Source organism: Amphiura filiformis, chromosome 8 (assembly GCF_039555335.1).
Source record: "Amphiura filiformis chromosome 8, Afil_fr2py, whole genome shotgun sequence".
Lineage (NCBI taxonomy): Eukaryota > Metazoa > Echinodermata > Ophiuroidea > Amphilepidida > Amphiuridae > Amphiura > Amphiura filiformis.
In genome coordinates, this window is record NC_092635.1 from 65,784,641 (window position 1) to 65,806,824 (window position 22,184).

General features: G+C 37.1%; 1 protein-coding gene across 1 annotated transcript; it reads left to right on the plus strand.

Moving 5' to 3' along the window:
- Nucleotides 1–5: 5 nt before the first annotated feature.
- Nucleotides 6–13,590, plus strand: LOC140159369 (enkurin domain-containing protein 1-like). The gene is made up of 7 exons (XM_072182819.1): nt 6–163; nt 7,126–7,329; nt 8,453–8,625; nt 9,184–9,345; nt 10,181–10,338; nt 10,705–10,841; nt 12,825–13,590. The coding sequence occupies exons 2-7, from the start codon at nt 7,131–7,133 to the stop codon at nt 12,983–12,985; spliced, it is 990 nt and encodes a 329-aa protein (XP_072038920.1). The 5' UTR covers nt 6–163; nt 7,126–7,130; the 3' UTR covers nt 12,986–13,590.
- The last annotated feature ends 8,594 nt before the right edge of the window (nt 13,591–22,184 follow it).

Below are 22,184 nucleotides of genomic sequence, written 5' to 3' on the forward strand. Positions count from 1 at the left end.
TCTTGAAACGGACACATCTCTCTCACTGAGCAGTTTGATATCGAAGACGAAAATCATGGAAGCTTAAAATACTTTATCTTTACTTATTTAATCTGTAAGTTCTTCCATTCAAAGACCAAAGTGTTATCTCTCGACTTTGAGGGAAGACATCAATGATTTCTTGGTAAGCTCATAAATAAATCCGTATAATTTTCCCAGTGTACTGTAGAGCGAGGTTGCAAAATTCTGCAGTCATATGACATTTAAAAAATAGTGCAATCAGAATCTGATTATTTTTGTTATGATTATAATAGTCCTTCAAGAATGACCCACGGCTATGTGGGGGGGCTCAGCGAAGCCGAACATGTTGGCGAAGCCGAACAACGAGGCCAGTAAGCGAGGCGAAGGATGCTCAATACTAATTACTATAGTATAGCATCCTAGGTAGGCATGTTCACAAAATTTTCAAGTAGGATATTTCACATGGAAATTATTTTGTTTAAAAAGGTGATTATTTCACTTAAAAAATGAGGGGTCAACCATGTCTGTAGGTCAAAAATTAGCGAAGTTATGGGCAAATGCCTGTTTTTAAAAAACTGCACTTTTCTGCGACCATCATTGGCAATGCCTTACAATGACTTACTGTACAAAAAAAAGCATGTAATGCATCATTTTTCACCACGGCGATCCATTTTACACAAAGGCGATTTTATTTTATGAAATCTAACTTTCACTGCATGCTGGCTTCTGTATCAAGGATAAAGTACCGGCACTTTTTAGACTACGTCGTCAAGTTTCTGGTGTCCAAATTTCAAATGTTTGTATTTCCCTATGGGGATTACACAGTTAAGCCATTGACTGTGAGCTACTGTCAGTTCGGCAAATCCGTCAAATCGGGATGTATACCCCGATCGGGATGTACATCCCAATCGGGATGTATATGGCGCATTTGGAAATGAAACACGTGGGCAGTTCAGTATTTCGCTAACGCGCACCAGGGTAGTGTGTGACAAACACGCTGGCGGAAATTTGTTCATGGTTTCGGAAAATTTTAAACATGTTTAATCGATTCCTTACAAAATTTTACCCATAGGTTAACCGTGGGAAAAAAGGGTTTACAGAAAAAAAAAAAAGTTATAGAGCCTCAAAGTTGGATTTTACGTTAAAAAACTAATTTTGTAAGAATTCAGGGTCCCTAGTTAGGTTGTCGCAGAAAAAGCAGGCCCAAACGAATGTGGCGACATTATAAAATGTGTTTCCAACATTCAGATGAAAGTCACGACTTTTATCTATCAAAAAAAAAAATAGAGCTCATGATAAAACAGTTTTGAAGATATGATCTCGGATGTAAAAATGGTTGAAGGATGCAATTTTAGGCCTAAATATTGATCAGTCAAGTCGCACACCGCACAGATCGCATTAACGCACAATAGGCCTACTTCATTCAAATTTTTGTTTGTTTGTTTACTGTTGTTTTTCATTGTTCGTTTGTTTTGTTTTGTTGCTGTTGTTGTTGTTTTTTTGTTTGGGGGGATTTTGTTAAGCAAGGGAGGATTTTGGTAGGGGTGCAGCTGTGCAAGGCAAGCAACTTTTAAGTTCGTTGAATAGATTCATCATGCAGGTTTGTTCAGTAATGTAGGCTTAGGCCTACACATTTTTGGATTGCTTTTTGACAAAGCGAAGTAATAGTTTACTCACTTTACAATCTTTTTTGTAGGACAACACATTATTATAATTATGTAGTCAGTAAAAATTCACTTGGTTTTGAACAAAAATTCAAAATGTTTATCAACATTTAAGTTGAAAATGGAAAGGGTGCAAGTCAAAAGGGGGATATATATTACGGATACACTTTAAAACGCTTTAGGCCTATTATAGGCCTAAGCTATAAAAAGAATTTAGAAACTGAACATTACAGAAAATGTCAATGTATGCAAAGGTCTTTTTTGCAGGCCGAGGAGACAATCAATTTTGAGCAGGGAGAGGGATTTTCTTTGGCATTGAATAGAGCGAACACCAGATTTTAGGAATGTATCAAACTCACAGACAATTATTGCATAGCCCCTTCCGTTAAAACTGCGAGGACATTAATTTAGCCCACCCAGTAAATTATTTTGCCCACCGTACCCAGTAGCTCCCAGTAGGCCTAAATTAAGGGATCTCACCAGCCCGGCTCACCAGTAATCAAGTTCCAATATTCTGTTATGCGTTACAGGGCAGAGAGGAATAATTCGGCTCGTGATTTTTTTCATTGTTAAAATATCATGCATTCAAGGAACCATTTTCCTTCAAGTTTATGATATATCATATATCTCCGCAATTTTTTGGTAGTTGAGCTGCTCGGATTTTCCGCGGAAATTCGAACACAACATACACCCAGAGAAGATCTTCTCTGATACACGTACACCCAGGCCGTCGACGCACCCCCCTCCATTTGCAAAAAGTATACAAAAGGTCCCAAAATATCACAAATTGCGCTTTTTTGGTCAAAAATGGTCCCAATTTTGGGAAGAAAGTCCACTTTTCACGAAATTGCCCCCCTTGGGAAAAAAGTCCACTTTTCAAAATCAGCACCCCCCTCAAACAAAATCCTGCGTACGGGCCTGGATACACCATACCAATCTCTACAGCACATCAGGGCATGTGTTGAGTCGTCATTTGGTGAATTTTCAGAATTGTAATATTTTTAATATCTTTTTGATGCTTAAATCATAGGCTCAGGAGCGGGTGGGGGGGGCTCAGCTCCTTAATAATTTTGGTGCGGGGCTGAAAGGTATTTCCTAGGTGAAGTTTAAAAATTGTGATAAAATAGAGGGAAAATGGTTGTTTGTGACCTATTTTGTAAAATTTCCTGACTGGGGGAACCCTCCGGGCACCCCAGTGTGGCTCACCAAAATGGTATAGGAAGCCAAATTTTAATGTCAATCTTGAACCAAAATTTGAGGTATGTTTTTAATAGATTTGAAACACGATTTGAAATAAATGCATGATTTTCTTGGTTAGGCCTACACTAAGGGCTGTGTAATAATTATTATGAGCCTTGGGGAGGGTAATTGGGGAGGGGCAAGCCCATTTTGGCGAGCCGAAGGGGGGGCACCTTTGTTCCATAACCATTAAGGTATAGGACATTTTTAGTTTTTGCTATAAATGTATTTAAAGGCCCATTCAGTGATTTGCTCATCCGGACATTCGTAAAAATCATCAAAATTCAGATTTTGGTACCTTTGTTTTGTCATAGATGTGCTAACACAGCATGCGAGTGGTTCAGCCTAAAGCCGTGTATTTAAGACAATTTTACACGATTATTTAGATACTTACAGTATCTAATTTAGCTACATGTATTTGAATGTGGCTTCAGCTTCGTCAGTACTGCTGTTTTCTTCGTTTTTTTCCCAAATTTGTTATTTCAAAAATACCAAATGACAATTTGAATGACTTATCCTTCACTTTTAAGCAATTTATAAACTTTTAATTTTTTTGCACTGGCGCTGGGATCACTGAATGGGTCTTTAAATAATATGTTTGTACTCGCTCAGATAGCATTTTGTGTAAATTTTACATCCGAACTAAGAGTGCTATTCTTTTTTATGCGCATTTTAGTGTCTAAAATGGCCCAAAATGAGGGCTTTTCAATATTGCCGTCCATTTCTAATCGTCACCCTCATAGACTTTACATGTAAAATAAAAAGGCTCATAAAAATTTAATAGCACTTAGTTGGGATGTAAAATTCACACAAAATGCTTTTTGAGTGATTACAAATATAATTAAATACTTTTCATTAGGGGGCTATGTGGAATTTTTTTTTAAATGTATTCCTTGTACAATGACATTTCACATGTCCATTGGAAAGCATGGGGGGGGGGGGGGCAAGCAATTTTTGGCAAGCCGAGAGGGGGGGGGGGGCAAGCGATTTTTGGCAAACATTTATGGGCGCCTTTTGAATAAAACGCTCAAAATGGCTTAGGAAAACAGTACAGAAACACTTAAATATGCAAATTTTCCTATCTGCGCCGCAACATATATCTAGACCATGATTTAAGATTTGCAAATTGAGATCCCCATGTAGGCCTACTTTTTAGCCTATATTTGACCATTTTCGTCCAATTTTACTTTATTTCATTGACTACGTTATCATCATGGTTTATTTGAAATGCATTAGATATTTATCAAAAATGCAGATAACATTTTTAGGCTGGCCATTTTTGGCCTATATAGCCTTTTGTTACGTAGGCTACTCGTTTTAAAAATGGCAAGATCTTTAAATGTTGAGCAATATCGAGGATAGGCCTATGCCCATGTTATAGTGCAATTTCATGCATCTGCTTCACAATTCTTGGTTTTTATTTTTATTTTTTACAGTTTATAATAAAATGTTGGGGTCAGTGTTAGGCCTATAATAGGGTTGGGAGTGGACGAAATTACAAAACCACTAAACCCGACTTCTGCATATTGAATGAAAATCAGTATAGAATAGGCCTACTCAAAAAGTGCTAAGTCGTGTGTGTTGCTTATCTTCGAGTTTCGAGTCTCGAGTCAAATTTTCGAGTCTCGAGTTTCGAATCTCGTGTTTCGAGTTTTATATTTCAAGTTTCGAGTCTCATATTTCGAGTTTTGAGCCTCATATATTTCGAGTTCTGCATATTGAATGAAAATCAGTATAGAATAGGCCTACTCAAAAAGTGCTAAGTCGTGTGTGTTGCTTATCTTCGAGTTTCGAGTCTCGAGTCAAATTTTCGAGTCTCGAGTTTCGAATCTCGAGTTTCGAGTTTTATATTTCAAGTTTCGAGTCTCATATTTTGAGTTTCGAGTCTCATATTTCGAGTTTTGAGCCTCATATTTCGAGTTTCGAGTCTTATATTTCGAGTTTCGAGTCTCATATTTCGAGGTTCGAGTATCGAGTGTCAAATTTTTGAGTTTATAATAATCAATAGTTCAGGGACTAATCACAAAGTGAAAAGAAGTGATAACCCTTTTTGGTTCTACAATGTATATTTTTTTCGCCTAAAAACTTTTTTCTGTTCTACTTAGAACCCTTGAAGGGTTCCAGGTTCCACAATAAAGCATTTCCTTGTCTAAAGATGGAACATTAAGAACCCTTCAAAGATTCTATATCAAAAAGAGAAATCTTCTTTAGCCTAGCCAAGCAAATGGTTTTATCCCAAAAAAAAAACACAACATAGGGCCTACTAGTACTGCTTTTCACTTTTCTTAACTTTGCGATGTGAGTCCTTGAAATAATTAGAATTAGATTGAAAGTCGCTGTTCTACTAGGCCTATTTAAATCTTTAAGGTTCTTTTATGCATGTACATGTACTCTAAAAAGTAGAGTCTATGCTTTATGTAACTTTTTAAGGTTCTTTATATATTATCATTGCTTAAGGCGCTGAAAACGGGGAAAAAAGAAGGTTCTAAGCTACGTTGCACTAAGAGAACAATGTTTGGCTGATCGATCTTCTCATGAGTCCCTGGTTAAATCTGATATTGCATATAAATATATTAATTACAATCTTTAAAATAAAAATAAATTGCTTTCCATCGCGTTTGAGAACATGTGCTGCAAGAAAGGCTATAATTAATGTCCTGGAATAAATCACTGCAAATGAGTTTAAAGTTACGCGGGCCCTGCATGCTGGGCGCCCGGTTGTATAGCAGTGCGTTTTATACATCCCATTCGGGATGTACTTCCGCTTATACATCCCGCTCGGGATGTACATCCCGCTTTGGTATATATGCTCGTTTTGATGGATTTGCTGAACTGACTGTGGTCCAAACTTTTTGTATTGAATGTCGCCCTCTATAATAAGGAATGTGGACATGTCTATCCTAGGTGAATTCAAATTTGCCATCAAATTGCATCGTTTTATATATATCAAATTAAAGCCCTTGAGTAAACTAAGCCAAAACTGAAAACCTTTTTTTCATAGCACTTTCCGTAGCAAAGTTACATCTTGTCAAAGATTGACTTTCATCAAAAAGATTCAGCTAGCAAAATTCCCCAAAAGCGGCATTTCGGGGTGTTTCTAGATCTTAGTCTCATGGCGATGGCAGCTTTTTTTAATGGAACTGCTATCAAAATCCTCTAAAATTCCATGTGCGACTTGATTATCACCATAAAAATCATATATTTGGGTCATGTGAAGTATAGAAAACATATTTATGTAGGTTTCCTTCACCCACCTATTCTCGAAAAAAATTCAAATTTCTATGTAAATATGCATTGTGTTGGGGCCCCGGTCTCGGCGAATTCGCTGACTAGTAAATGTGTTAACTAAGGTTTGCCTAGGTTACCTATAGTATATAGTTTTAAACTTCTCAAGCCGAGAGTCATTCTTGAAGGACTAGATTATAACAGTCTTGAAGCTTGAATTATTTTCTCCAGGAGAATATATAAACTCATCCAAGCAATTGAGTTCAAATTAGCTCGTCATGTCGGTGTTAAATAAATTTGCTGTACCGGTACTAAAAGAAAAATTATTAATATTATTATTTAAAGGAGTATTTCGTGATCCTAGCATCCTCTTTTTATGACATTTTTCAGTACATATCCACGAAAAAAGCATATTCCCAAAATTTCAGTTGATTCCGATATTATGCTTATGAGTTATGCACATGCATGATTACCGTATTTAAGTCAAATAAACGCCCCGAGCGTTACATTTTCCATAGACAATGTGTTGCAACGAAATTCAAATTTCACGATATCTTTGCTAAAGTAATTTTATCTGCAAGAAATATTTTGTACATAATCTTGATGTACATGTAGCCATAGTTAATAATAGCTCAGATTTACAATTTATAATTTTAAGTTTGTATATAAACTTCATGAAATGACATACGGCTTCTGATTGCGAAATCCCATTGTAGTGATCTGCTGTAGGCCTACTGTTTGCATCTGAACTTCCAAAGCTTTACATTTTCAATGGTATGGTGTCATGCTTCATTGATTTCTACTAGATTTCGATAATATAACTTTGGACTCTAGCCTCAAATGTGAAGCTATTGGTGAGCAAATTCAAAGCCAGCTACATGTATAGACTTTCCAAGAAAGCTTACATCTTACAGTGCAACAATGACGACAAGCTTATTATTAATAATTATTTATTATCGGTATAAATTTACCACTTTTGAAAAAAATAATATTGCAGGTAAAATGATGAGCCCAATCCCAGCAGACCCTGGGTACATGGCCCCTCGTCAAGCAATGATCAACAAATGGTCTGCTGAAAATCATCAGGCTAAACCCAGGGTAAGACCAGAAGCAGAGGAAATAGCCAAGACACACCAGGGAAGTGTGGGATTACTCCTTGAGTTACAGGGAAAACCAGTGTACCGACCACCTCCAAAACCAAGTAAGTCAGTACGTTGTTGTTTTTTGCATTGGGGGCATTTAGAGGAACCCAAGATTTTTGTGAATCTACAACTTCTGTCATTCAGTGGCGGCACCAGGGAATTTTTTGCGGGGGGCATTAGGGGACAAAGTGAATTTCAGGGGGGGGGGCAAAATCAACAAATTTTGCGCAACATTACCGCAAAAAGTGGAATTTTTCGTAATTTTTGTTTTTTTCTGGGGGAAACAGGGGGCAAGACTTCTGACTGGGGGCATTTGCCCCCCCGCGTGGCGCCGCCACTGCTGTCATTGTCATCAAATCTTGGCTATAAAGCCCCCATACGAGTTTGAGGGCAATTAGCAAATATAATTATATGCACGAAGCAGGATCATAGCATTTGAAAAAAAGGGTAGGCCTGGCCTATACTTTTACCGCGAGGAATGAGCATTGAAAAATAATGTTGCAATTTTTGCAAAAATACCACAGATGAAAAAAACCTTCAAAAACGATAAAGCCAGATTAGGTCTTCAGTAAACTCTTCACCTAATTTTTGTTCAACATTATCTCATCCCCGTAAAAATATTGCAAGCTTCCGAAGGTCACTGATCTTATGGTTTTGGTAACTCCCTTCACCAGGAACATGTGTTATGATTTTGTGTATAGTTATAGTGCATGCAATGGCGACATTCTCTCGCATAATTGGGGGGAGTAACGCAAGTAAAAATAAGCATGACATAAGAATCAACCACAACAGATTTTGCAATATGGTACCCAACATTGCTTTGTCATATTTTTGCAACGGAACACAGCATAATTATCTTAGATGTAACGAGAATGAGCAAATACCAACTGCGTGATGTTTTTGATTTTCGGGGAATTCCAGATCATCCAGGTGTGTTTTGAGGTAAATGTGACGTGTCGCGGAATTTGGCTCACAAATAGCGATGCATTGGGGGACTTTTGAGGCAAATGCGACGTGAAATTTAGCTCAAATTTATGTATAGCACTTTTAGCTATACATACCATCGAATTCGACCGCTGGTCTTAATGCTAACCTGGTCCCAAGTTGTTACCTTGACAGTACATACACCCAAAACATACCCCAAAACTGTCTATTCTACGTACTACTTTTTTTTTCTTCTAGAACCGCAACCCAAGGATTTTGGAAATGCTAATGTGAAAAAGATGCGGCAAGTCCAAGCTGCCAACAGGAGGCGGCAACGTGAAGAAACAGCTGAAAAGACACAACCAGTAAAAGTGTTACCTCAATCAGAAAAGTACAAAGAGGTACCATCCAAGCTATCCGAACATCTCAAGGTATGGACTTAAAAATGGAAAGAGGTTATCCGTGTTTTATGATGAAATTGTTAGACCATTAATTTGCAGTCAAAATGAAATCACTTTCTTTGTGTGCTTTGAAAATTGTGAAGGGTGGGGGACTGCCGAGAACTTTTTTATAGTGCTAAAGTACGGCACTTAAAATCGTATTACCACTCCCTGTGTGCATACATGTATGCTTTGAAAGTTGTGAAGGGTGGAGGTACTGCCGAGAACTTTTTTATAGTGCTAAAGTAAGGCATTTAAATCGTGTGAAAACTCTGTGTACATGTGAAAGAGTACCGGTACATTGAACTTTCACCATGATAGATAAATAACCCTACGTGGAACTGTAGTGTTTGTATTTTCAGGAATTCGACCCCTGAGTATTCAGATACTAGTTACTTTTATTATGTTTATCCTTTCCTGGGGCGATAAAAAGTTTAATACTTCAATTGCAGACAGCATAGCTAAATAATCCTTCAAAGTGCTAAGAATTAGGTAATTTTTTATTATTCCTCTTTCTATATTTGCTCCAATATTGTTATATTCACACAGAAAGATGCACCACCACCTAGGCCACAGTCAGCAAATTACTTACGCTCTCACAGTAGGACAGGGGGTGCCCCAAGGCAGAGGGGTAGGTCACCTAGTCCAGGACCAGCAGCACCAAGAAGAAGATCGCCAAGCCCTGCACCAAGGTCACAAAGTGCTGCAGAGGTAAGAAATGGAGCAATTTGATAAACAGATTCCAAATGCAACCAAAACATTATCTAGCCAATTACCAATAAAGAGTAAGTCTGTTTATTGAGTGGGAGCTTTTTATCAGCTAAAATTCTTAGCGCATTTGCTGAGCACCTATCAATATTTTTAAAAAGCATAAAAAATGTGGTTATTTATGTTACAATACAGCAGAAAGTCATTTTATTTTGTTATAATGGTTTATGGACCAAATTTGTTCTGATACCAAGATCAAACCTTGTCAGCCATCAAAGATCTTTCTTGCCATCTATAGCTTGCATATGGAATGCTCTTCCTTCGCTTATCCCTGCTATATCAGACCACAGGCTTGCTTCAAGCTATGGGGTAATCGATTTCAGGGCGATTATCAGTAGCTTCTACCTAGACATGCTTTGATGTAAACCAAAAGGCTCCATTGGGCTATTCCAGTTGAAATCCACACTACCCCTGTGGAAGATTTAGCTATTTAAAGTCTTCCACAGAGGGAGTATGGGTTTCGAATAGAATAGACAATGGGTAATTTCCACTTAAAATACTCACTCCAGTTGTGGAAGATATAAGTAAAGCCATAATACAGGGGGAGTTTGGGTTTCAAAATGATTAACCCTGACCAATTACATTTGAAAAACATACTCCCCCTGTGAAAGATATTTCCAAAATCTTCCACAGGGGTAGTGTGGATTTCAACTGGAATAGCCCAGGATTTAAATGAGTAAAAAATGACTTCTGAACAGAAAATGCATGCCAAGTATTTTTTTTTGTTATAAAGTGTGCACAGCGAAACCTCTCAGATATCTATTGTTTTTCTTCACAGCTGAGAGGTAGTGGTGATGTGAATTTTGTTGCTCACAATGCACGCTCGGTAAAGAAATACCAGCCACCAAGAGCGCCCTCTGCAATGTCCCAGCAGGCACTGGAAGCAAAGAGAAAATATGATGAGGTGACATATAAGAAAGGACAAGTTCCAAAATAGTGAGTATTCTAGCTGACCCAATATAAATGCTACCCTGAATCATTTGCTTTTTTTCAGAGAAATAATTTCGTGTATTTCCATCGTTTGGGAGATTAAAGCCAAGTGGTTCTGCTTTAAGATATTGAAAAAAATCATGTAATTGTAAATAACACTTTCAGTCCAGAAGTCAATTGACTGATATTTTGCAGAAGGTACATCAAGAATTAGATATTTTGCCAATAGTGCTGTTTAAATTGACACCTTTGTGGATGGGAACAACCCTATCTGCTTTCCAATAGCTATTGATGCACGAAGTAACAAAGACCGCATAATTTCCGCCAATTATAAGCCAAACAAACTTTACCTTGTATCCATTTAATCTTTAGTTTGCAGAATAGACAGAATCAGTGGAAAAAAGAAGAAGAGGACAGAATTAGAAACACACCTGATCCTGACATGCCACCTGGGCATCGCAAAATGCCAAATGATGAGAGGAAGAAGACATTACAAATACTTAAAGACAGTAAGTAGATTCGAATGTTGGCCAATTCAAGTTCATCAAAAAAACTGTCTTGATTTTAGTTACGACCACAGAATTAAAACCAGAGAACCAGGACTTCCTATACTGCCACTTACAATAGCACCGTGAGCTATGGGGAGAAAATTTGGGGTATTCGGGCCCTTGATGACGGTGCGCGGAAATAAAAGAATACAATTCTGTGTCTGCTCTGAACGTTTATGTATCGCGTGCAGGTCGTATCAAATGCGTCTCTCAAATGTGCCTGGTATGCGATGTTGCGCTCACTTGGCAACGATTGCCTTGCGCGCATTCCGAGCGTAACCAAATACCCCCAATATTTGCTCCATGCATGTATCAAGATGGTAGTCAAGTTGAAGTTCTTTGGCTTTAATTCTGTGGTTACGACCAGAGTAATAAAACTTGTGTGCAGTAATGTTACTTGCATATTTCTCCTTTTGCATTGTACAAGGGTCATTCAAAAAGTTCTACCTCCATCGTCACATTTCAATATCATGACGCGTAAGATAACAAAGATGTGATGATGGAGGTAGAACTTTTTGAATGACCCTTGTATATGGTCAAAATAGTAATGCCCTTTGTCCTGCCATTTGTCGACTAGTAATTCAGGTGATCTTTTACTCCTTTTACGATAAGGAGAATTGCTGTGATACCATAATATAATTTTTTTTTCTGACACCAGTTTCATTTTCTGGCATTGGGTCACAATCATTTAATGTAATTTTTCGCATAATTATAATCTGTTGTAAAAGTGTTATCACCAGCTGCAGGGTTGTCAAAGATCCATTGAATTTAGGCCTTAGCCTCCAGCATACTTTCCTGCCGCTTGCCGCTGCGGCAAGCGGCAGGGCGTTTCAACCAATGACAAGCCTTGATTGTGCCTGTTTGTCTGCAATACGCGTGCGCCACGCCGCTCAGCGGCAAGCGGCAGGGTAGTATGAAACCAGCATTAAAATTGTTTGATTGGTATAACCCGACCGACCCTAAAAGTAGGCCCGACCCTCAACTTTTTTTAATTCAAAAAAAAAAAAAGAAGAAAATAAGTTTCATGGCCTTTCAAACGCAATTTACAGCTTTAAAGTAAAAAAAATACCTACCGACCTACCCTAATTTCAATGCCAATCAAACAATTTTTTTTTAGATCTTATTAAAAATATGTTATTTTGAAACTACCACAGCACAGTATATAGTCAATATGATAACAATGGACAGATGATACTTTACAATATATGTGCCCATCCACCACAAACTGGTCGTAAAGTCGGCATTTTCCATTTTGAGATACAATCAAAAACAGTGTATGGATTTCTATGTAAAGTATATTAGGAATTTGACCTCTGATGAACCATAACTTCACTTCCAGATGTCCGATGAAGCTGGTTGAGGTGTCATTTTAAAGCTGAAAGCGCAATCTTTTAAAATCTGCAATAAACAGAAAATGACTTAGAGCCGACTTTACTACCACTTCGTGGTGGATGGTCACATATGTGACTTACTACTATGTAATGAGCAATGTTCTTTGTTTGCCGTGCACCTGTGCAAGCTAGTGGTATTATGTCCTTCATGAATGGCACATTGTGCCCCCATTCACAAAGGATATGCAGACATACTATTGGACAGGTGCGTGTGAAACAAAGAACATCAACGCAACAGCCAGGGTGTCTCGAAACTACCAACTTGCAACTTTACGCTCATTTTGTGGTAGTAGGTCATTGATCATAAGTCATTTTCTTACTGACTGTGGTGTTTACAGTGAAATTGCAGATTCAAAATATGACCAAAAGTGACAAAAACCCATGCCATGTGTGTACTTGTGACCTGTGGCCTGCTGAGTGCTCATGCCATCTCGAGCTGGCTAGAATCATGTATTGCAGTTTATGTAAGCTTTTCATTTACTTATTCTCATTCTTAAATTTACTCACAAATCTACTCATACTTTCCATATTTTATTTAAAATTTCCTTTACAGAAGAGAAAGAGCTCATGAATGAACTTCACCAGCTCCCGATACATACAGAAACATTACGAGCAAAGATGAGGAGGAAAGAAGTAGAAGGAAAGATTGCAGAAGTAGAGGAAGCCATCAAAATCTTCTCCAGGTCAAAGGTCTTTGTTAAAATTGATAGTTGACAAGACTATAATTAGTTAAATTTATGATAACAGGTACTATATATTATTTACATTATGAATGAAGAGGTATTTTTTATTAAAAGTTAGTGTGTACATCTAATTTGCCTTGCTCTCTATTGAATCATATAGAGGCCGTCAGCGTGACGTCATATGCCGCCATCTTGTGGGTACACGCTACGATGATCATTCGATCTCTATGCATGATAATAGTTGCGTGGCAAGCTGCGCGTAGCGTCCGACGCATGAACGTATCACCAACAAGATGGCAAAAGGCTGACAGCCTCTATTCACTTTTGCCTATTTCGCAGAGTCCAATTTCGCACATGCCTACACCTCCATCCCCATTAGTGCGAGGATTTTAATACTGCATTCCATCACCGGTGTTACACAAAGACAAAAGAATGATGAAAGTTTACAACACAATACATTATAACATCAATTTTTAAGTGGCTTTAATCCACCCAATTGGGCAGTCACAACACCAGTTTGGTGCGTAGAGGACCCAGTAATGGCCGAATGAATTCTGACCATCACTTGGCTTGTTGGATTTGTCTATACTTGATCTTGTAAATTTGTTTTATGTAAGGATCAGTAGAATCGGTTGTATGGAGAGACTTAGCCTCAACAACAGAGAAAATCCATATTTTTGCCTTATATTTTGCAGTTCTGTTCCAAACCTGCTTTTGACAATACAGCTTAAAGTAGGGGATGGCTTCAAAATCCAACTACCGGTTGACCACCAGCACCCTGGCAGAATGGTGGTTGAACTGTGTTCTATTGTTCTGACCAATAGAAACCAGGCCCAATAAAGGTGCAGGCGGTCAGGTTTTGAAGTCATCCCTAACTCCATTGCTTTCATGACAGCATTAGACATGACCATATGCAGTACTCATGTGTAGATCGTTGTTGGACAGGAATAACTTCCTTTGTATCATTGGCCTCTCAACATGTTTAAAGCAAAACCTCTCGCGTAACATCTTTGCAGTTATGTTTTTTAAAAACGTGTTCAAGGGCCACAAGTACATATAGGAGGTTTATCCTGGCCAACAACGATACTTTTAACCCAAAGGGTAATGTTCATTTTTGGAAAAATCACCAATCTTTTAAAGATACAATTTGAATGGGGAATTATAGCCTTTGCTGACAATAACAATGGAAAGAGGCATGCCATAGTAGGACCAAACCAAGATGAAAATTAGACTAATTTAAGCTGGGACACTTAAAATTAGCCACGGCACTCAATTAATTCTCCATCCAATCTGTGTATTAAATAAATGGAATTTTTTTTAATCCATATACTTTATTGCCAAATAAATAGTTTGTCCCTTGTCTGCAGAGAAATGTGGGGTTTTTTTTTACGTCAAAAAATAAGTGCTGTGTTTTTCTGGAATTAGGAGTACGTATCTCATGAGGCTGGTCCTGGGGTCCATTTCACTAAACTTTTAACCCTTCATAACTCAAATAACCATTCGTAAATTTACGAATACTCAATACTAGACGTAACTTTACGAAGTGTCCCTGTAGTAAATCCCTATTACTTATGAAGGGTACCGTTCGTAAGTAAGTTTAGTGAATGGAACTTACGACTCGTCATAATTACGAACGATTTCGAGACTTGCGAAGCTTCGTAAAGTTTAGTGAAATGGACCCCTGCTAATCTTCTCAGAGATATATTTTTTTCATGTCAAGTTGCATATCACCATTAGGTATTTTGTGAAACTTGTTAGTCATTAGTTTCTCTATTTTATTGTGCTCCAACCAAAGATTTGGATCAAATTGGTGTGATTGATATAAACTCATCCCAAAAAGAAAGTATCCAGTTTGATTTTGGTTCATAAGTCAAAGATGGGGTCTTAAATCAAGACCTACCAAAAGTATGTTACAGATAAATTTATTCCACACAGTTTGATACCTCATTTGTCCAAATCGATCCGGAATTGATGACACAGCGACCTTTTAAACGCAACAACCTCAATTTTAGAAGTTGCAGTAATTCCTATTGGTGTGGTTTTCCTGCTTCTCAAGATTCGTCATAAAGGTACACAATAACAGAGACGAATGAAGACTGTTTGACTTCACTTCATGTGTTTTATTGAATACAGATACTCTTTTACTCCTTCCTTAATGTTTTGCCCTTCACTCTTCACATCTTCTCCTGCTGCATCAATGACTGCCAGACAGCTGCGGCGCATGCTCTCAGTGAGACGCCTGATGCGCCCTTGATCTATCGCTGCCCATAATTGAGTAGCAGGACCAAATCAATACTTAATTACTGCAACTTTTTAAATGGAGGTGATTGCATTCAAATGGTCACTGTGTCATCAATTCTGCATTGATTTGAACACATGAGGTATCAAACTGTGCGGAATAAATTTATCTGTAACATACTTTTGGTAGGTTTTGATTTAAGGCCACATCTGTGACTTATGGAATAAAATCAAACTGGATACTTTCTTTTTGGGATGAGTTTATAAATAAATTTTTGTTATCAAATCATGGTCAGACTATAACAAACTAAATCCCAAATATGTGATTTAGAATACATGTACAGTGGCAACTCGTTAACACAAAAAAACCCTCTCAACATGAAGTTCCTGATAACAAGAAGTATGTTTTACATTCCCAAGCATACATTTCACATGTTATTAGAACTGGATAACACAAACTCCTGATAACAAGAAGTAAAATTTGAATTCCGCACAATTTTGTGTTAAATGACGTGATTGGGGCTCGAGCAAACTGGCATATGAAAATATTGAGAGAGAAAAATCAGGACTCAGCGGGGATTGAACCCCGGACGCTGGATTACCGGTCCAGTGCTTTACCACTGTCCTACCTGAGTTCACAGTCGGTACTCGGGCAATCTCAACTTAAGTCCCCATGATAACTCTCTCATTGTGTCTCAGCGGCCAATATATATATTAAATAATGAAGAAGGAGGCGGCCTATATGCTTCACCCTGGCAGGGCGTAAGACAATGCGAAACACAAATTAATATATGCGAGGATCGGAAATAAACGATGCAAGCCCGAGAAATTATAATTTAAATGACGTGATTGGGGCTCGAGCAAACTGGCATATGAAAATTCAGATGTGTTAATGAGTTTCCACTGTATATCATACTTTATAGTCCAGTTGACTTCCTCAAGAGAGTGACATCAGTACTTTGTCAGATTTTATACTTTGTGTACAGATGTACTGCCTAATTGATTGTGTATATAACATGCCAGTTCTTTGAGTGAATCATCATCAGTCGGCTGCGGAGCAGGTGACTACATGCCATGGCTCGAAAAAGTGGGGAATTTGGGAAGCTCATTCCCAGAAATGTTTGTGTTTGGAGGGAAATTCTGGTATTTGGAAGGAAATTGTGTCTTTTTGTATATAAAAACATACTATAAATTGTGGGAAATTTAGCCTGCTTCCCGGGAAATTTTTTCGAGCCCTGCTACACGCTTTCTCCAACTGTTGCAATCTTGACCAAGCAAAATAATTTTGTTTGGCTGCAGCATCCCTTCAGTATCTCCCAGGAGGTGCTGGACATATTGCAAGTACATACAGTGTTTCGCGGCTGTCTTTGAGTGAATATGCATAACTTAAAACTATGCACACACTCTGGAGTACACACTGACGTTACTCTCTCGTGGAAGCCAAATGGAATATACAATGGTGGGTTTTTTTTTCACTTTGTATGTAAAATAGCAAATAACCCACACAAAAGGTGTTGTAACACTTGAAATTCTGACTTCAATTTAAACACTCGCATGGAAAACAAGTTCTACAGGAGAAGAAATTGGTTTTGCACATTTTTTTATTACCATTCATTATCACTTAATTCAAGTAAGATATAATTTTAAATGAAAAGATCCATTATGTGAATATTATAGGATTTAATAATTTTTCATCAGTTTGTACATGTATACTACTCAAACTGTAGATATGTTGGTTTGTGATAGGGTTTGGGTGCTATTTTGTGTGAATTCTGTATTGCTGCACTCTTATTCTGATGTTAGTTAAAATAACAGTCTAAATTATACACTCTCAGCGAAAGGTATATTACATTGTGATCCCAGAAGAGGGTCTCTGGTGGTACTAAATGACTGTGTGTATATGTAGGATGACCATAAAGAAAATTTGTGCAAAAATCTTTGAATGTTGAGCTATGCTTGTCATTTGTAATTCAGTATTATCAGGTGTTTAATTTGGGGCAGAAATGTAAATTTATGATAATCAAGCCACAACACTTGTATATACACCAGGCACAAAAAGAAACTTGTCAGTTATATTCATCATTGCTGTTCAACAACCTGATAATTTGTATATTTCAGAATAATCCAAAATTATCACGTTGTTGAACAGCAAGGGTGACTAACTGACGAGTTTCTTTTTGCGCCTGGTATATATGTGCATTGTGGTATGTTGGGGTGCAATTGTATCACTTTATTATTCCCGTAAATCACCACATTGTTCAGTCTTTCTGACAATTTCTGTTTTTAAAAAGCGATTTAAGTTTGTAGGTGCATCAGTGTGTTTTGTATGCAAAGTAGTATCCTCCTTGCATTGGTCTCAAGAAATTTAGAAAATACAACATGTGACGTGGTGGACTTCATCCTTGTCGTGTGGTCCAAAGGTAAACCTCTTCTGATAATAAAATTATGTGAATTGATATCATTGTGAGTTTGATATCGTATGTTTGATATCGTATGCGAGTTTGACAGAGTGCCGAATATTTATTCGCCAACATGAATTCTCTTGAATTATAGAACAGGGGATCAGCCAGTGTCAGAAATAATTGATATGCTGCCCTCTGACTCTTTATATCTAATCCCCTCTGCTAATTTTAAGAGAATGCATGCTAAGAGGAATTTAACAAGAGAGACAAATCAATTGGCATTCTATATGCTGTAAATATTTCCATTGTGTAAAGGTTTGTTAATACTACGCCGCAATTGTAGTGCGGTGCATTGCCGATATATATCGATTACTTTTTACAGCGACTTGTCGCATTTCCAAGTTAAAATGTGTTTAACTTTATTGCGATGTACAATGCAGTGCGGCATCGCACCGCATGCATCGCAATTGCGGCGTAGTATGAACCAACCTTATTATGAGCCAACTTGAAGCAAATAATAATTGTATGTGCCTTGAGGAAATTCTCTTGTCATAAAGTCAATTTGTAATTAGTAGTATTTTTTCCATATTTTGTACATAATGTAAGAAAGATTATTGATTATTCATCTGTATGAAAGTGTGAATAAATTGTAAAGTTGTTGTATCCAAGACTTTGTTTCATCAGTTGATTTGAGTGGGAAGTAGTTAATATTAAACCAGAGCAGACAGCCTCCATTTTGTGCATGCCAATCATGGAAATAATATACATGTGACTGTACACCATTATGAAAACAACCTTCATGCACATTTAACACTGTAACTCGAATACAATTTGCTGACGGAAGGGCTCATTCGTAGTGTACGGCCACAAATAGGATTGTTTGCCATACACCTCCATTCTAAGAAACAATGTGTTTGACCTTATCACATGCTATTTGAGGCACTTGAAACTGTGTTCCTCTTCCACATCCTACTCCCTTTCCTTTTTAAGAAAGAGAGACAACAACCTCTAATTATCTACAGGTGTACTGTATTGATCGAAAATGGTTTTTCTCATTTGACTCGCATCCATAGCACTTCTGCCTTCAAAGTAAAATAATCGAACAGTCCAAATAAGTATTTAGTAAATGGTACCCAACGTTTTACGGATCATTTTCAAATTTGCCCAGAAGATTTGTGGTTATAATGTTACCAAAAATATCTTTGGAACAAGAAAAACTTATGTCTGAAGGAATAGCAATTTAGGGATGAAACAAAAACTTGACCGGCGGTTCCGTCCGCTTACTATTGTTCTACACAATGGGAACCGGACGGAACTGCCAGTCGAGTTTTGATTTCACCCCTTACCCACTTGCATATGTATGCATCGAGGGATAAGCTCCACAAGGCCGTATTTGCATTTTTAACCAAAATGAGATGTTGGTATCAATCAATTTTTTGGATATATATAGCCCCACTTTCCAGAGGATTGAAAGTGCTGTACTTTCACAATCAGATCACATAAACTACGCTGGTTGCAGCTAAACCTGGCTGGTTGCAGCCGTACCCAGCGCAAACCTATCCGTACTTAGATTGTCACATCCACCAAGTATCTCTGCAGCTCCCCAAATTCCATTGGGTGAAGGAAGTTTTTTGATAACCAAACAACTAATCACCGATTTCCAGTCGATTAGTTTTGCGATTCCAATTTGTATTTGTTGAAATTTCAATTGAATGAACAAAGTCCAAACCAAACACAAACTTGAATTTGCCATGCTTCTTTCAACACAGCTGAAGCACCAGGGTTTTATTTTCAAACAACATGATCAATTTCTCTGCATACACTAATTATGGGTTTACGGTAAAGTGCTAACATTCAATTTAATTCCTAGGTTGTAAAACAAGTCCGCTGTATTTCTACGCACCCCTACCTGATCCAATAGTTTCCAACATCTGGCATTATGCAGTATCCATTTACTTCACCTCCTATGGGAGACATGACCTTAATCTCCCACACAGAGTGAATTTCAAACGGAGTCGCCCATTCAGGTAACCCCATTTGAAATTCACACCCCTGTGCAGAAGATAAAGGTTATGACTTCCATAGGGGGTGTAGGATTTCAACTGGAATAGCCAAATTGCTTTTCTCTGGCTTCACTGATTGGATGAGCAGGGACAGGCGATTTGCGCGAAAAAAAATAGCAAACTGTTGAGGTAGGGGGTTTGTATCAATAAGCTTACAACTACATTTTACACCGGCTACGTCAGGTGGGAGATCATTTTCATACACAATTTTAATATCCTTATTATTACTACTTAATTTCTTCCACCAGAATGCGGGAGCGGAACTATCAGCTATGTGATATGATCGGGGGCAACAAGTCTTCTTACATCAAAACTGCTGCAAAACGCATGGAAATTGAACTTTTTGTTATAAAGCTCTAGAAAAAAATTGCTTCAAACAATAAGAAACAATTTGAGCACCTTTTATTTTTTGTATCTCAAAATCAGTATTAGCATAATTAGACTCACTGCCCTGGATCATGTCGCATATAAAACAAGTAATATTCCTAATCCATTTCAGTCGGAATGAAACACTGATTATTACTATACTTATACACATTCCCAAGATCAAAATGTGGACATGATTAAGCTACGCTTTTTACAAATGTACTTATTACTTCTTCAAATGTACTTATTACTTCTGAACAAAGTGAACACTATTTGGCCAACACTGAAGACAGCATCCGTTAACCTCATCCCTGATTAGAACAAGCACTGTTACAAATATGTGTGCAGTCACATCACACTGGTGCATAGTAAACATTTTGAACGCATGTGTCAATTTAAGGGGTATGGAATGAGCGTTTCGACAGTATTTTTTGTGGGACATGAGAGCACATCAGACATATCGAATTGCATTCTGAATACGAAGAATATCTTTCTGATATCAAATAATTTTCATTATTTGAAATTCACGATATAATACAAATTTTATGACAAATTATTAAAATTTGATATTTTTCACATTTTTGATATATAACAGTCCTCAAAGTAAATTCTATAAATCTAATGATATATTTTTAAAGTGTATGTAGCTGGAAGGAAAAGCCGATGATCAATGGAAAATTTTGACCTTTCATATTGAAGATATGGATTTTTTTCCCAAAAAGACCTATTTTTTTTTTTTTTTTTGAAAAAAATCCATATCTTCAATAAAGGTCAAAATTTTCAATTGATCGTCGGTTTTTCATCTCACCTACATACACTTTAAGTATAAATCATCAGATTTATAAAGTTTACTCGAGTACTGTTAAATATAAATTTTAATCATTTGCCATAAAATGTGTATTACATTGCGAATTTCAAAAATCAAAATAATTTGATAGCAGAAGGGCATTCATTGTGTTCAGAATGCAATTTGATATGTCTGATGTGCTCTAATGTCCCACAATAAATACTGTCCAAATGTTCATACCCCAGCCCTTAATAGAAGCCCCTGTCATAAATAATTGCCTAGGTTACATTTACTACTTAATGAGACAAGTTGAAAAAGTATCTGCTCCGCTTAAGTCACTTGCTTGACTTAGGCAAATTGCTTGATTTTGGTTAATAAAATGACTTTGGCAAATACTTTATCAGTGCGAAAACATGATGCATTGTCAAAATACAACTAGTTTTTTCTCGTGTTTTTTTTCCTTAAGTTTTTGTGATATTATCAAAACATTTATATAATATTACATGATATAGATTTATGATATAAATATTGATAAAAAATGGTGGGTGCAATGCATAATTTTGACTGAAAGAAATTCAAACGGCAAGAATATGACAAAAGTGCCTGCAAACAAGTAAAATTAATAATGCAAAAAATTGAAGGTGGTTTCTGTGGATTTGCTATAAGCAAAACATCCTCTGTATAATGTTTCTAGCTAAGGCCAAAATAAAATAAAGGTTTGTCTCAAAGCTCACGAGTGGTTTGAAAAATGCGAAATGCGTTTTTTTTTAGTCCCGACTTTTTATGGTATTTTTCCAGGAAAATTTACATTTTTTTTAAATAAAAAAAATTCTGCATTTCTTTTTTTTTTTTCAAATTGCACGATTTTACAAATGCGCGCCCAACCTTTTTTTTTTTGGCCTTAGTTATTTGATGCATCTGTGATAAACAAGTAAAAATAAACTACCTTTAAAAAGGTGGAGTATGTATAAAAGGCTTGCAATCCATTACTGTGATCAACAGGTGAAACACTTACATCACCAACTACACACAGCAAGAAATACTTGGACTCAATTTTACTGAAATGGTGACTTGGAATATGGCCAAAACTTGATACCAAAACCAAAATTATAATTTAGTCCAACTATATTCATCTACCTGGATGATTGAAAATATTCATAAATACACCCAAAACTTGATACATTGGGGGAAAAAAAGATAGCAGATAAAACTTATAATTCAGTAAATGTGTCATATAAAACATAATCCTTTTAAGATACCATTTATAATAAGATATTCAAGTTGAAATCCATACACCGCCTATGGAAGATAATGACTTTAATCTGCCACACAGGGAGTCTGCCACAATGGGTGACTCCATTTTAAAACTAATCC